A 12872-nucleotide genomic window follows, 5' to 3' on the forward strand; every position below is an offset into this window, starting at 1 on the left:
TCCCTTTCAGGGTTGCATGGAGGGTGATTTATCTTTAGAAGATCAATTAAGCCATCGTAACAACTAGTGCACCTCCGTACTCGTTTATCCTTTGTTTTGTCGCTTATCGACTTTCTTAAAAAAAAAGTTAAATGAAAAAATCTTCATTAAAGCAAAGACAAAACAAAGGACACACCATCTCCTTTGGAAAGAAAAAAAAGATGCTTATAATTACGGGATATATTTTTGTTTTTCAACAAAGAAAAAATTGATGCATGGTGTTACCCAAGCAAGCATAAATTCTGTTATATAATTTTTTGTAAAATTAATATTTTTTATTATATAATAATTTAGTCTGGTTACAACTAAATGTGGAAAATATGTTGTTGTTGTTGTTGTTTATGGAAGAGATGTGTTAGTTTAAGACTCGATTTATTGATTTCAAATAATTAAATTGTTCTTTGTGAATAGGGATTCACCTCGATGAAATGGGTTCAATGGAAAAAAAAAGAAAAAAAAATTCAACATGCCAATATAAAGAAATTTATAACACAAAAATATATGAATGCTGGCCTCATTACTTGGTATTAATTCTCAAAAATAATTTTAAATATCTTAATTCTTTCATTGATCCCTTTGGAGCAGGAGTTCAATGAAAGCAAAGCAAGGCATATATCCAATGCCCAGTCTCCTCAAAAGAAATTAAAGCCATGCATGCTTTATAATTCTTTAGCAATAAAATAATAGTAAATATTTATACATAAATTCGGTGGTGTTACCTAGACAAGCAAGCACAAATTCTCTCACTCATGCAAAGTTATGTATATATCTCCCTCTCTCTATATATAAGTCCATGCATGGAATTAATTCACAAGGACATGCAAAACAAGCAAACACATCTTCTCAAATTCTATTATCCATAGAAAACCAAATAAAAAATAAAAAAATACACTCATACATGCATACATATATATATATCATGGAAGATGAGTCAGATGAGGAGATGAAGAAGGAAATGGGGAGCGTGTGGGATTGTCTCATGAAGTTCCAAGATTTGGATTGCATCAATATGCTGGGGGACGAAGTTCCTATGATGTTGCGAGAGTTCATGGGGAGGGTAGGGGATACACACAGGAAGCTGCAAGGAAAGCTAGCAAAGGCCCATCGGGACCAGATGATGAAGAAAATGGCGAGAGTGAGGGATATTCTCACAGAGTTACAAGAAAGGCTAGAAATGGCCTACCGCAAGTTGCAGTATGCTGATGACAAGATGATGATTGTCCCATATGACACCACCAACACCTGGTTTGATAATTTGAGAGGTGTTTCAAATGACTTGAAAAACATCAGTGATGAATTATTTAAATATATGGATACAATGGAGATAATGTTTTCCAAGGTACGTACGCTGTTGTTATTATTATTATTATTATTATTATTTAGTTTTTGATGGAGTGAATAAACCACAGGTACACTGGTATTCTCCCTTCATTTATCTATACCAGCAGGACCTTTGTTTTCCCTGGCAAATCAATAGTCAAATTAGAACTCTTGGAACTATCGAGTCTAGGTTGGAAGAGATTCTCAAACAAGAGTTAAACTTAGGTTTGACTTTATTTGATCTTGATACCACTATAGGACATGATACTTTAGTTGGTGGAATAGAGAAGGATGTTGAAAACCTAGTAGAGATGTTAACAGTCACCCATAGTTCTCAGGGAATCTATGTTTATGGGATTGTCGGGGAGAGAGGCATTGGAAAAACAACTCTAGCTAAATTAATCTTCAACCACAAAAAAATTAAAGATAAATTCCATTCACTGCCACCGATATGGGTAGATGTTCATAGGAATTCTACTTTTTTTACAACAATGAAATCCATCATAGATAAATTTGGTGGTGATTCTACATGCACCAGTTTTTGGCCTGATCTAAGAAATATTTTAAATGATTTAATTAGAGATAAGGAAATTTTCATGGTTCTCAATAATGTTAATGATTCAGAAGTATTGGAAGAGATGAATAACATGATCTTTAAAAACCTGGGTTATGTCACTAATAATGTCTTAGTCACAACTAGGTATGAAAGTGTCATAACTCATGAAAGCATTTATAAACATAAGTTACCATTATTGTCCGAGGAGGATGGTTGGGCCTTGATGTGTAAATTATTATTTAATGATGGTGAAAAGGGGAACATGCAACACTTTGAACAAATAGGTAAAAAGATGGTGAACAAGTGTCATGGCCTTCCACTTTCAATCAAAACCATTGCTAGGATCCTAAATGCTAAAGAGAAAAATATTAGTGAGTGGGAGAATGTCCTAGAAAATATTATTGTTTCTCTAGAACCCTCAGAAACACTACCTAAGGCCATTTATTTGTTCCCTTTTGAGAACTTGTCACCTTATATCAAGCAATGCTTCATCTTTTGTGCTTTCTTCCCCAAGGATTACATCTTAGAGAAAAACATTGTGACCCAACAATGGATTGTTGTTGGGCTTGTAAAAAAGCCATCAATATCATTAATAGCAGAAGAGATGGGAGAGAATATTCTTATGACAGAAGATGTAGCAAATGATTACTACATGGAACTACTTGAAAGCAATATTTTACAACCAGCCGCAGAATGCCTTTATTATGATGGTGAAGCCATGTGTCGTATGGATAAAAATTTGCACTCTTTTGGTAGACATTTGGCTAAAAATTATGGCTATTTTCAAGGTGATGTAGAAACATTGGGAAAAATCTCATCTTCCTCCTCATCGTCTGATTCGGCACCAAAACTACATCATTTGGTGATTACAAATCATGCATTGTTGGATGTATTTCCAAATATTGTGAAAAGACAGACATCAGTGAGAACACTTATCTTCACAAGCAAACTTGAAATAATCAAGCTACCCAAAGATCTCTGCCAAAAGCTCAAGCTCTTGCGCATTTTGGATATAAGCGGCTCTGATTGTGAAGTCCTACCGAAATCTCTATTCAAGCTTGTGCACCTGCATCACCTAAATCTCTCATGTTTGCCCATCAAGACACTTCCAGATACCTTAGGGAATCTCATCAATCTACAATACTTAATCCTCAGGTACTGTGGAAGTCTACTAGACCTCCCTGAGGGCATTACAAGATTACATAAGCTCAAGAGCATCAACCTTCACCAAACACCACTGATGGGCATGCCAATTGGGATAAGTAAACTATCTCAATTGACTAGTCTCATTGGATTCGTGGCAAGTGACTCTACAAGTTTCTGTAGATTGGAAGAAATTCGCCGTCTTAAGGAGCTACGAACCATCAACATTGTGAATTTGGAGGTTGTCGATGTTCCTTATAGCGAGATATTCCCTATCCATATTCATCTCACTGATGTCACGTTATCTTGTGGAGGAGAGGATCAACTATACGAAGAAGGCGAGAAGGAGAAAGTGCAAAAGTTCTTTGAAGTTCTCTCCCCTTGGTCCAAATTAATCCAACATATCAAGATCAATGGTTACTTTGGCCTAGAATTCCCTCGATGGATCATGAATTTACCTTTCAATAAATTGAAAAGGCTTGACTTGCTTAAGTGTAAATATTGCAAGAAACTTCCACCATTATACCAGTTTCCTTTGTTGGAACACCTTCGAGTCGAAGATGCATGGTCCATAAAGCACATCAAATTAGACATTGAACCGTGGAGAAATTTTCCTAGGTTGAGGTCATTAATACTGCAAGATATGCCAGAGTGGGAAGAGTGGACATGGGAGCCCTCACATCGATCTCATTTTGTAATGCCTGTCTTGGAGTCACTAGAGATCGTCAACTGTCCAAAGCTCAAGTCCCTTCCTCAAGGTCTTGCTTACCATGCAAAAAGTTTGGCCACTCTGACAATTTACAAAGCACACAGCCTTGAAAAAGTTGAGGGATTCACATCAGTAAAAATCGCCACTTTTTTTAGCAACCACAGTCTCTACATTATTTCTGGTTTCCCAACAACTTGCAATTTCGAGATTGATGATTGTCCTAAGTTGGATGTTACATTGCTTCCACAAACATCCTCTACAGACGCGTGCTAAAGACTCATCCCTGTAAGGTAATTTCAACTTACCCCTCTCTCTCTCTATATATATATAATGGTGCTAATTATGTTTTCTTTGCAGGTGCATTCATCTTCTAAATTCAAAAATCTCCTCCATGGGTGCATTAGTGCATATTTTCTGTGCAGGTGGTTCATCTTCTAAATGTAAAAGGATTCTGAATCTAGTTAATGAAAAACTCCTCCATCAGTGCTCCAAGTATCTCCTATTGGCATTGGCATATATCTGGTTGTCTACAGACTCATTACGTCTAGCTTCTATGCTTTCTTTGTGAATCACTGTAGGAGGATCTTTATGTTTATATTGATTGCAATAAATTATTAATACATAAATAATGTATCTATATGTTTCATCATGATTCTATCCAGTTGTGTGAATAATAAATAATGCATTCCTCCTGCATATTCCCATAAATTAGTATTTTTTTGCATATATATTGCATATAAGGAACACATATACAATGAATGCATATTGTCATTTTTCACATGCTTGGAAGCCCAATACAATAAGAATTTTACTACTAATCATGTTTGATATTAGAATCAATTGTAGAGCTCCAAGATGGAAATTTCTAATGAAATAATTGACCATTTTAAGGGAAAAAAAAGAACAAATAGTCTTAAAAAAACAATCTGATCATGAGACAATTATGTTGATAACAAATTAATGTAGGGTTGATTTATTCTGAGTTAAATAACTACGCAAAAAGATGATACCATTCATTCTTCAAAGGCCAAAAAATACAAAGCACAACATAGGTTCTTAGAGTCTAAATCCTACATCACCTCATGCAGAAGAAGCGTAAAAATCGAATGCACATAAGTAATTTACACATTTACTACTCTTTTTCCAATGATCAGGAGATAGTTCACAGCAGCCTTGCAAACAAGAACATAAGTGCAAATTATTTCAATAAACAAAAACAATAGTCAACTGCTAAGTCAATAAGAAAATATTATGGGTCAGATCCTTGCATTCAGACTTACAAGACACTCAGATGGTTACCTTATCCTAGTACTTAGTAGTTAGTACTGTATTCCAAATTGTAAAGCATCTTCCTATGAAATTTGCCAACCATCCTATACTTAAACTGCAGGGCGACTAACTGAACCTTTTCGTCACTATCAAAGTCTATCTCTCGAGAACAGCGCCTCCACACCTTCTTTAGTGTCTCTTTGGAATTAAGGAGCAAAACCTACATTGACCTGATCGATACAAAATTTGTTCAACAGTGAACAAAAGAAATCTTTGGAATTAATCTAGAGGTTGCTTTAGGAGTACTACAAGAGATCTTGTACCATATCATCGATTACCGAAAGAGCAGCCTTTTGGTCTCGGTTGATAAGATGCACATCGACCAACAATGCAAATGTGGTGGCATTTGGCTTCATGCTTAGGCTTACTAGATGCTCAAACACCTTTAAGGCTTCAGATGTCTGTTAAAAAAGTAAAATGGCACATCTTTCAGCGTAATTAAATAGCTGGAACAAACTAAATATATTGACTAAGGAGACACTCCTTGTGTTGACTGAGAAGGAGACGGCCAAGGAGGCATGGGAGATGTTGAAGACAATGCACATGGGCGCCGAGTGCATCAAGGAGGCAAAGATCCAGACTTTGAGAAGTGAGTTTGAAGGTCTACGCATGCGTGAAGCGGAGACGGTTGATGACTTTGCCACAAAGTGGACCACAATAGTCAACAAAATTCGTGCATTGGGCGACAAAGTAGAGGAGGCCTACGTCATCAAGAAGCTCCTTCGTGATGTCCCTTCGAAGTTTATTCAGATTACATCGATGATTGAGCAGTTCGGCAATCTCCAAATGATGATCGTGGAGGAGGTCATCGGGTCGCTTAAAGCCTATGAAGAGCGATTGTGGGGTTACAAGGATGAGAAAGAAGAACACATCCTATTGACAAAGGCCGAATGGAAAGCGAGAGAAGAAGAAGAAGGTGAAGGTACATTAAACTCGTTGAGAGGATGAGGAGGAAACAACTGGCGTGGCCGTGGGCGTGGACGCGGACGCAGTGATAATAGCAGTGGAAATGAAGGCACTCATCAAGAGAAGAAGTTTGACAAGACCAAGGTGAAATGCTATAATTGTCATTATTTCGGTCATTATGCCTATGAGTGCAGATCCAAGAAGAAGGATGAGGAAGTCCATCTTGTGGAGAAACAAGATGATGATGATGAGCCGACGCTACTCATGACAACCCATCTTGTGGAAAAACAAGATGTTGATGATGAGTCTGCACTACTCATGACAGAAGTATGTGAACCCTTGCAAGACATGAAGCATGCAGCAGAGGAGATCATGTTGCATGAGGTGAACATCAAGCCTAGTGTTAGAACTAAGGAAATAGTGTATAGGAACAACTTGTGGTATCTTGACACGGGTGCAAGTAACCACATGACCGGGAGATGAAGCCAGTCTCGGAGTTGGACGAGACAATAGTTGGGAGAGTCAAGTTCGGTGATGATTTCGTCGTAGAAATCCAAGGAAAAGGCACTGTAATGTTTCAGTGTCAAAATGGTGAGCATCGTCTTCTCACAGATGTTTACTTCATACCTAGTTTGTGCAGCAATATTGTGAGTTTGGGCCAACTTGATGAGCATGGATGCGAGTCGGTGATAAAAGGAGGATACTTGTGTGTCTATGATAAAGGTAGAAGGCTATTCGCTAGGGCGAAGAGATCAAAGAATAGATTCTATATACTCAATGTTAAGGCAGTACATCCTGTGTGTTTGCTTGGAGAACATGGAGATGTGGCATGGCTATGGTATGCTTGGTATTATCATTTGAATTTTCAAGCATTGAGCGTCTTGATGAAGAATCCAGTACATGAAGAAAGGAGTAAGCACATTGACATTATATATCACTCCATTTGTGATTGTGTTCATAAGGGTGACATCGAAGTTGAGCACAACAAAATGAAGGAGCAGCTTGAAGACGTCCTGACAAAGCCTTTCATCGAGTTGTGAGATAAGATAGCCTGAAGGACATGAGGAAGACATAACAAGATTAAGGGGGTGAATGTTAGAATTAATCCTGTTATTGCATTTAGGACCATATGTTATTTATATATTACGTTTAAGCATTGTTGCATTTATGCATTTAAGTTTGCAGTTATGACCCTTCTTATTTAATAAATTGCATCTGTATTTGAAACTATGTTAGGATTATGTTTAGATAAGTTTGTTAGTTTGAATCTGTTTAGCTTTTTCATGGCTAAGTAACTTAGTTTGAATTCAGTTATCAATATTAATATAAAAAGATCAAAAGGACGTGAGTTGGTTGACCGTGTCAAAAATAATCTCTTCTTCTTTGAGTGTTCTTTGTGTGTTTTTCTCTGATTTTTCTAACAGCAACAGATTTGAATGGAGGATCTGCATTACTCAAGTTCTCTAGTTGCACATACACCTGTTCTTTATAAATCAACAAGTTAGTCAATGAATAAAAATCCTTGCAAGATAATTAATTTTAGTTTGCCGAAAAAAAAATAAATTTTCTTTATACGCATTGTCCTGCTATCATACACTACACCATTTTTTACTTGTAAAAGCAAATCTTTAGAGGGGATTTTAAAAAACCGCCTCGAAAACCGAGTAATTTTTTTTATATCAACCTATTGAGCCGGTTTAATAAAACCCCACTATTTTTAATTAAAAAAATAAATTTATTACAAAACTTGAGTCAATGTTGGTTCCTCTCTCTCCAGCACACACACTCACGCCACTACCAACCTCCTCGATTTTTCCAGCTTTAACTCAATCATTTCCAGCGAACTGCAATGTCTCGTGGCCATCCCAACCCACCGTTCCTTCGACCGTGGCAAACCAGGCTCCCCTATCACCTGATTAGGGTTTCTCCTCCATCACTTGTCATCCTAGCTCGTGATCCCCACTCTCTCACTCTTCGGCAACTAATCTCTTGTTCCTACCTTGGGTTTTGGGGAGAGATCCATGGGTTAGCTCCGCTAACCTCCGGACGATCCCTTATTTGGTATTCTCGATTTTGTTGGCATTTTGATCCTTTGTATTATTATTTGTATTCTGATTTAGCGATGAAAGTCATTTGGCTTGTGTCGAATGTGAATGCTGCTCTGATGATTGTTCTTCATCCTTTTGACTTTGATTTTGGTTGTTCTTGAGTTTGTTTTGATGGAATTATGCATGGTTGATTATTATACGAGGCTTAATGAGTGATCATTTGACTTTGAATCCATGGACTATGATTTGATCATTTGATGATTGATCAAACCGTCTTTGTTTAGGTTTTATGAATGATTTATGTGTTCTTGTTGTCAATGGTGTTCCATGGACTGGTGTTTCAATAGTTTATAAGTGATCCTTGTGGTCTTGTGATTGTTTTAGCTATCTTCTAGGTTGTCTATTCTTCTCTACATTCACAGGGTTAGGCAAAACTTGGGCTTCCAAACTGCTCTCATCTTTGTGTTTTCAAAATTAATAGTATTCTAGTTCGTAATGTATGTTTGATGAACTTGTGATGTGCGTGTAACACCTGCATTTATCCTAGTAGCCTCTTGCTTGCTCTTTATTATGTCAACGTCTTGTATGTGTTCTTATTGTCATCTAGGTTATATTAGTGAAGGATAGCTTTATTCTATATTGGCTTGTGAAGTTGACTTAAGTTTGGGTGATAATGATTCTTGTGTTTCTGTGAGAGGGTTATGTTTTGAATGTACATTGCTTTTCTATGTGGTTGCAATTGAAATGAGTGCACATTTATCTTTTTCACATAACTTCCAACTAAATGTAGAAAATATGTTGTTGTTTATTGAAGAGATGTATTAGTTTAAGACTCAACGATTTATTGATTTCAAATTATTTGTTCTTTGTGAAAATCAAGGGATTCACCTCAATGAAATAGCTAGGTTCAATGGAAAAAGAAGAAAAAAAATATTAGACATGCTAATTTAAAGTATATATATATATATATATATATATATAAATAGCTCATTAATTACTTGGTATTAATTCTTAAAAATAATTTTAAATATCTTAATTCTTTCATTGATCCCTTTGGAGCTAGAGTTCAATGAAAGCAAAGCAAGGTATATATCCAATGGCCAGTCTCCTCAAAAGGAAATTAAAGCCATGCATGCTTTATAATTCTTTAGCAATAAAATAATAGTAAATATTTATACATAAATTACTTTGGTGGTGTTAGCTAGACAAGCAAGCACAAATTCTCTCACTCATGCAAGTTATGTATGTAATTATATCCTTCTCTCTAAGCCTCTCTCTCTCTATATAAGTCCATGCATGGAATTAATTAATGCACCAGGACAAATTAAAACAAACAAACACATCGGGAGCGTGTGGGATTGTCTCATTATATATATGGGTTGTTGATATGATGTTGCGGGTTGTGTTGTGGGTTGTGTTGTCCGTTGTTATACCAACATTTAGTTTTGTTGTTGTTATGAGGTATAATACCCGAATTGGTCCCTCTACTTTTCTCTCTCTTCCTTTTTGGTCCCTTTACTCAGAAATGCTGCCAAGTAGTCCTTCTACTCTTGAAAATTGCTCTACTTAATCCATTCTACTCTAAAATAGGTTAATTGTTCACTATATTTTTCAAGAGTAGAGGAACTAGATGGGAAGAGAGTAAGGGTAGAGGGAATAAATTGGGTCATTTTCAAGAGTAAAGAGGGATTAATGGGGCGCATTTCTGAGTAGAGGGACCAAAAGGAAAGAGAGAGAAAAGTAGAGGGACCAATTCGAGTATTATACCTTGTTATGATGTTGCTGGTTGTGTACTGGGTTAATAACAAAATACAACAAACTAAAACAAACTACAACAATGAGTGATATATATATATATATATATATATATCACCAAAACTTCAATGCTTCCACTAAACAACAAATTGGAACCGGTAGCTTCCCATTTCAAATTTTAACGAAATTCTGAAACACAAACTCAGCAGCATTACACATGCCTTCAGCATCCCTGAAGCACAAATTTTGACATGCATCACTACACACTAAAAGAAAAATCCTAAAAAAAGGATATACTTATAATCATAACCATTTATTTTTCAACCATGAATTGTAAATTACCTTGGAAGAAAAATCAATGCCAATAGTTGCATTGTGGAGCTATCAACATGCATATTCAGCATATCAGGGAGAGAATTTTAATTCACCTAAGAGGAAAGAATGTATTCCAATATTTTAGATTAAATTTTATGCAAGATCATAACAAATATAAATATTAATTGACATAACATTACCACACTTTTTTTAGTACAAAGTTCTGCTTGTGCTTCATTATGAGTTTGAATATTCCTCTTCGTTTGAGATTTCTAAAATAATTAACATTATTTAGATAAAAAATAAAACTGAATATAAAATGATATTAAAAATGAATACCCTTTTTTTATTTCTAGTAATTATTTCTTCAACTTTTGACTTCTTTCTTTTGGATGGTGGCCGATGTCACGGGGTTGATCCGCCTTGATCGACACTGCGCAACACTTGTACTCTGCAAATTAGCCTCACTTGATGAAGGCCAAGAATTAGCTAAGGCAAGAAGAAAGAAGAAGAAAGGAGACATCAATATGAAGAGAGAAAAAACTAACTCTCTAAAGAAGAAGGTTTACAACCACACATTGAGGCCAAACCCAACTCGCCCTCAATGGCTTGCCCTTGGCCCCTATTTATAGGCAATGGCTCAAGAGAACCTTCTCTTGAATATGGCCAGCTATGACTTGGGCCATACCGCCCACTTTGGGTCACATCACCATACCGCTGGTCAGTCTTTGCCATACCTTGATAGGCCGCACCTTGCCGCGTCAGTCATTCGGTTGGGTCATGCCTCACCGTGCCACGCCCTACGTCACACCATGCTGAGCCATACCACTGTGTTAGCCTAGTCCTATCGGCCACGCCTTGTGTCTCGTCATGTTAGCCCGGCCCATGCCGGGTGACCTTACACAGCCATATCGCCCATGCCGTTCGATAAGAGAGCCGAAGACCTCCTCGGTCACGACTATATATTCTCGGCCCCATGCCTTAGAATATATTTTGCCTCTCTCGGCCTAGTGTTGTCCGGTACTACCAAGCCCTCTCGGTCATTACGCGCAGCCCTACCTATGCGCCTCGATCACACCGTAAGGTTGGTTGTATGGGAAGTCATTCCTGCTAATGAGCGAGTCTAGTGTCCGACAGTACTGTCCATGCCTTAGTTTTTAGAGGATGATCTTCTTTCGGCCATCCTCTTGGCTGAATGACCAATTCATGCTCGTACCAAGGGCAGACGCCTCAAAGCCCAACTACAATCGGCCCTTGCTTCGCACCTTTAAAGGTGTTAGGAACTTCGCGGTTGAAGACATTGTTTGATATTGCTTATGATCTTCATTCAAAAGCATTGGGGATATAACTTGATTAGAATTAGTCTCACAACAATTATCCATGAGCTTCTCCATTGCCTCATCCATGCTTTTCATCAAGAATAAATATTTTTTAGTAGATGCTACTCCAATTTCACATATTGAATCTTCAAAGTGTACCATTTTTTCCCTTTTCTTTATTTAATATTTCAAAACTAAAATACCCTTCTATCCCATTCTTACTTGGTTTAGAAGACCCAAGCCCAAATTCTGCCTCCGCCATATTTAATCGAACACTACTTTGGATTACATGCCTATGCAAACCAAATATTTGATTAGATCCACAAAATAATAATCATATACATGAATTATTTGTTGGTGTTGCTCATGGTGTTTCCTAATATCTAACTTGATTGGTTGAATTGATGTTTAGATTCTAGTATCAAAAAATTATCTCAAAAATAAGAGTTACATGATTTTGAAATTGATGTAAAAGAGTTCCATACATTTGAAACTTGTTCAAATTATTGAACAACGGCATTGATCAGCAATGTAGATCCCCAAGAGAGTCCTTCAAGCACCAAAAAGTTGTTTTGGTGATAGATGATCTTGCATAATGTAATTTAATATAAAGTTAGAGGAATAAATATCTCAAATTTAAATAAACAAATACAATGAACAATCCCAGATATTCACATTGCCATAACAATATCTTCATCCAATTCAATCACAAAGAAAAAGAGAGAGAAAAAAATGGAGATTCATCCTTAAAGCAGAAATCAAACACAAGAAACACATAACATCCATTCCATGTTCCCCAGAAAAGATAAAAAAGTTAGAGATAGACAAAAATAGGGATGGCAACAAATAGGGTATGGGTAGGGTATGCCAAAACCCTTACCCATACCCGTAACTCCTATCTCATACCCGTATTCTCCAGGGTACAAAAAATCATACCCTTACCCTTACTCGTAGGGTACCCGCTTACTCGTTGTTCAAATTATCGAATTAAATTTAAATATGAATTTAAATAATAACAATAACAACAACAACAACAACAACAACAACAACAACAACAACAATAATAATAATAATAATAATACAATGTTTAAACATATGTCCATAAATTCAAAATTACAAGTTGATATATATTTGTTTATCTTAAATTATAATATTATATAAAATTTATATGTAATAAATTAATTTATACAAAATAACAAGTTTGTTGATTTTCATTGGAGTCTATTAAGGACTCAATGGCAACTCTATCTTTTTTTGTTTATGTTTAACTATCTTGGTTTTTGTTTTAAATTTTTTATATATCTACTATTTTATATAGTTTCAAATTTTATAAATGTCTAGTGAGATTTTGAATATAAAAAACATTATAAGTGATTCTCATAACCAATTTATTTTTTATTAGTATCTTATTTTTCATGATGTTTTTATAATTT

The 12872-nt window shown here is 36.1% G+C and overlaps 2 protein-coding genes across 2 annotated transcripts; both read left to right on the forward strand.

The window, feature by feature from the left end:
* The first annotated feature begins 956 nt into the window (after positions 1 to 956).
* Positions 957 to 1909, forward strand: LOC120283992 (putative disease resistance protein At1g59780). The gene is made up of 3 exons (XM_039290818.1): positions 957 to 1378; positions 1449 to 1814; positions 1898 to 1909. Exons 1-3 carry the CDS (start codon positions 959 to 961, stop codon positions 1907 to 1909), a joined length of 798 nt encoding a protein of 265 aa, XP_039146752.1. The 5' UTR covers positions 957 to 958.
* Positions 1857 to 4382, forward strand: LOC120283899 (putative disease resistance RPP13-like protein 1). The gene is made up of 2 exons (XM_039290697.1): positions 1857 to 4057; positions 4125 to 4382. The coding sequence occupies exon 1, from the start codon at positions 1956 to 1958 to the stop codon at positions 4038 to 4040; it is 2085 nt and encodes a 694-aa protein (XP_039146631.1). The 5' UTR covers positions 1857 to 1955; the 3' UTR covers positions 4041 to 4057; positions 4125 to 4382.
* Positions 4383 to 12872: the final 8490 nt, after the last annotated feature.

Source organism: Dioscorea cayenensis, chromosome 19, assembly GCF_009730915.1.
Source record: "Dioscorea cayenensis subsp. rotundata cultivar TDr96_F1 chromosome 19, TDr96_F1_v2_PseudoChromosome.rev07_lg8_w22 25.fasta, whole genome shotgun sequence".
Taxonomy (NCBI): domain Eukaryota; kingdom Viridiplantae; phylum Streptophyta; class Magnoliopsida; order Dioscoreales; family Dioscoreaceae; genus Dioscorea; species Dioscorea cayenensis.